Below are 2,821 nucleotides of genomic sequence, written 5' to 3'. Positions count from 1 at the left end.
AGACCCCTGGACAAAGAGGGGCATAACACTTGCGTAGCCGTTGATCCAGCTCCATGAGCTTACTAACGGGCGGACGACCTGTTCAGAGTGTAACCCGCCTTCGCCCAACAGTAATTGCAACAGTCTCTGGCAACTCCGCGGCCCTCGCTGGTTAAAAAAAAGGATGGAATTTCAAGACGAAAATCCTTGGATCGAGCTGCCATATTGAATCTCCTTTTCTACCCTTTGTTCTAGTCACTGAAAACGTCATATGCCCAAAGCTGAGTCCCTGATTATTTGATGCACTGCGTCAACCTTGCCATGCCTGACGCCCAAGGCGTGCCACAGCATCAGATCGTGACTTTACATTGACTTACCATTGAAACTTGACGCCTTTGCCGCGCCTGCCATGTCTGGTGTGAATGCACCATAACAGAGCCCATTTGCTGTATTCCTGTCTAATAAATTTGTACAAACTCTTACATTCGAAGGTAAAGATAGGCTGTATGAGGCTCATAGTCAGATAGCTTCCAGTTAGTTACCTGAATCCTACTTAATCCGAGCTCCCTGCAATAATAGTGTTGATCATTGATGATATAAAGAAATAAAAAAAAAAAAACATGCAACCCTGATGGTGATGCTTGAATGAACAAAGAAAAGTTATTTACCTTTTCTCCTGAGTCCACAGCAGCATACATAATGTCCATCCACCCTTTGAATGTGGCCTGTATAGAAATGTATTACAAGATATATATATATATATATATATATATATATATATATATATATATATATATATGTTGTTATTCACATTGTGTAATTATCTTGAAGATAGAATATATCCAGTAACGTACCACTTGAAGAAGTGCAAGATATCCCATACCAACATTGTCGAAGTTTATTTTAAGGTTTTTCCAAATAGCATCTTTCTCTGCTCGGCAGAATGTTCCATTTGGAATAGTGGTTGCATTAAAGTCTTCACCAGTAATGTTGTTGATACACTTGTAAAACTTTCCGGCAAATAAATTGACTCCCATGATGCTGAAGATCAGCCAGAAGATGAGGCACACAAGAAGCACATTGAAGATGGAGGGAATAGCTCCTAGTAGGGCATTGACAACCACCTGTACATGAATGTCGCAAGAAAACATAGGTGTGCTAATGGTAATACATCCAATCTTAAACAGCAGTAAACAATCACATAAATAAACTGTTTCTAATAACATACATTTATAAGAGTTACATAAAGAAGTGTCTGGAAAAAACGCAGAGAGAATGATAAGAGGGTTTATTAAACTTGTATTATTAAGACTTGATTTATGTTTCATTCTCCACATACTAAGACTCTAGAAGTGGCTCTGGCCCACCAAACACTATCCTCCCTGAGCCTGCATCTTTAAATATATGTTATTATCAATTTATCTTTAAAATAAAACAGAACAGGGCAAATTAAAATGTATTAAAGTATGATACTGTTGTTCTTTATCTGTAGTTAACATTACAGTGTGGGCTAACCCTAAATTATCACTGGATGAGGCACATATATACAATGGGTTATATATTACTAGAGGTGGCAAGCTAGCTTGTTGCATATTCAAAGTTGGATGGCCCCTTTGGAATGGCATAGATGTCGTTGCACTGCTGTGCTACAATTGCACAAATAGAGCTAAAAAATAAAGGATGTGACTTTTCACACAGAAATGATTGTTGTCAGCTAATAAAGGAGAACTACTAGAAAACATTTTGAGGAAGATCTAAGTGAGTTTAGGCTGATCTTGCAGCTTATTCAAAGACTTCTCACTATTTCCATGTTTTCTGGCAGGACCACATTTTGTTTTATGGAGGATGACCATGGTATTTGTATGTGTGTTAAATCTCAGATCAGACCAGGCGACCCGCTGGTAAGCATATTACTAAGTGGGGTAAAGAAACTAACCATGTTTTCCTTAGTAGTGGAAGCGAAGAGGGTAGACTCCAGTACCAAATCCCCATCCGGTGGGCGGACGAGGGACGTGTCTTATGTAAAACCGCCTACCCGGTATTGCACGGGTGCCTGGGTCCTTCTGATAGAGGCTGGGTGGGATCTACTTGTATATGGGACCTCCCAGTCAAGTGTTGCCACCCCACGCCAGGTGAATTTATGCCATGGTGGTGCGTCGCAAATGGCTCCGGCTCGATAATAACTCCCAGCAGCTGCTGCATATGCTTTAAAGCGGACGCCGCCTGGACCTCGCTGCTCTGGGACTGTGGATGAAGTGCTCACTGTGTCCAGTCTCTTTTCCGGTGGACCCCCAAACCAGCACGACTGTCAACCAGGCTCACTCCGACCACATTCGCTGCTCTGGTTGGGTACCAGGGACCAAGTGGTCTGCGGCGATGTCAGCTACCCCCCTACCCATCTTGAAACATGGACTGAGGAATCTAATAGTTTGTGTAAATCTTACACTATGTGTAAATATGAATAAAATCACAACCATGCATCAGGTGTGCATTACGTTTTCTATAGAATTATGTAATTATTTATCAAAAAGTTTGAAATGTCATTCATCTGTTGCACTTTGTGCTAAAACATTAATACCATGAACTGGGATTTATTTTTGTGATGATCAGAGTTCTGTTTACTTTTTGTTTACTGTATCTACAAAGCCCTGTCTCTACATAACATTCTAATATGGGAACGCTCTGTATGTATCTTGGACAATGGTAACAGGCTAGTGTGCCATCTCCAGTAAAATATCTCATTGCATGTATACTGCACGATTACCAAGCAGACAAATGTGTGTGACTGGCATTATCAGCCAAAGTAGATCTCCAACTGGGAATATCAGACCATATCTGCATT

General features: G+C 40.8%; 1 protein-coding gene across 1 annotated transcript in view; it reads right to left on the bottom strand.

The window, feature by feature from the left end:
* Window positions 1-2,821, bottom strand: part of scn1laa (sodium channel, voltage-gated, type I-like, alpha) — a 28,997-nt gene that overhangs the window by 4,813 nt on the left and 21,363 nt on the right. Inside the window, exons 21-22 of the mRNA XM_036209688.1 lie at window positions 834-1,103; window positions 648-704 (exon numbers count right to left, since the gene is read on the bottom strand). Of these exons, the coding sequence (XP_036065581.1) occupies window positions 648-704; window positions 834-1,103 (327 nt within the window). The remainder of the gene's footprint in view (window positions 1-647; window positions 705-833; window positions 1,104-2,821) is intronic.

This window comes from Oryzias melastigma, linkage group LG21 (genome assembly GCF_002922805.2).
Source record: "Oryzias melastigma strain HK-1 linkage group LG21, ASM292280v2, whole genome shotgun sequence".
NCBI lineage: Eukaryota > Metazoa > Chordata > Actinopteri > Beloniformes > Adrianichthyidae > Oryzias > Oryzias melastigma.
Note: the sequence above shows the minus strand (reverse complement) of the source record. Positions and strands in the feature narration are given on the sequence as shown.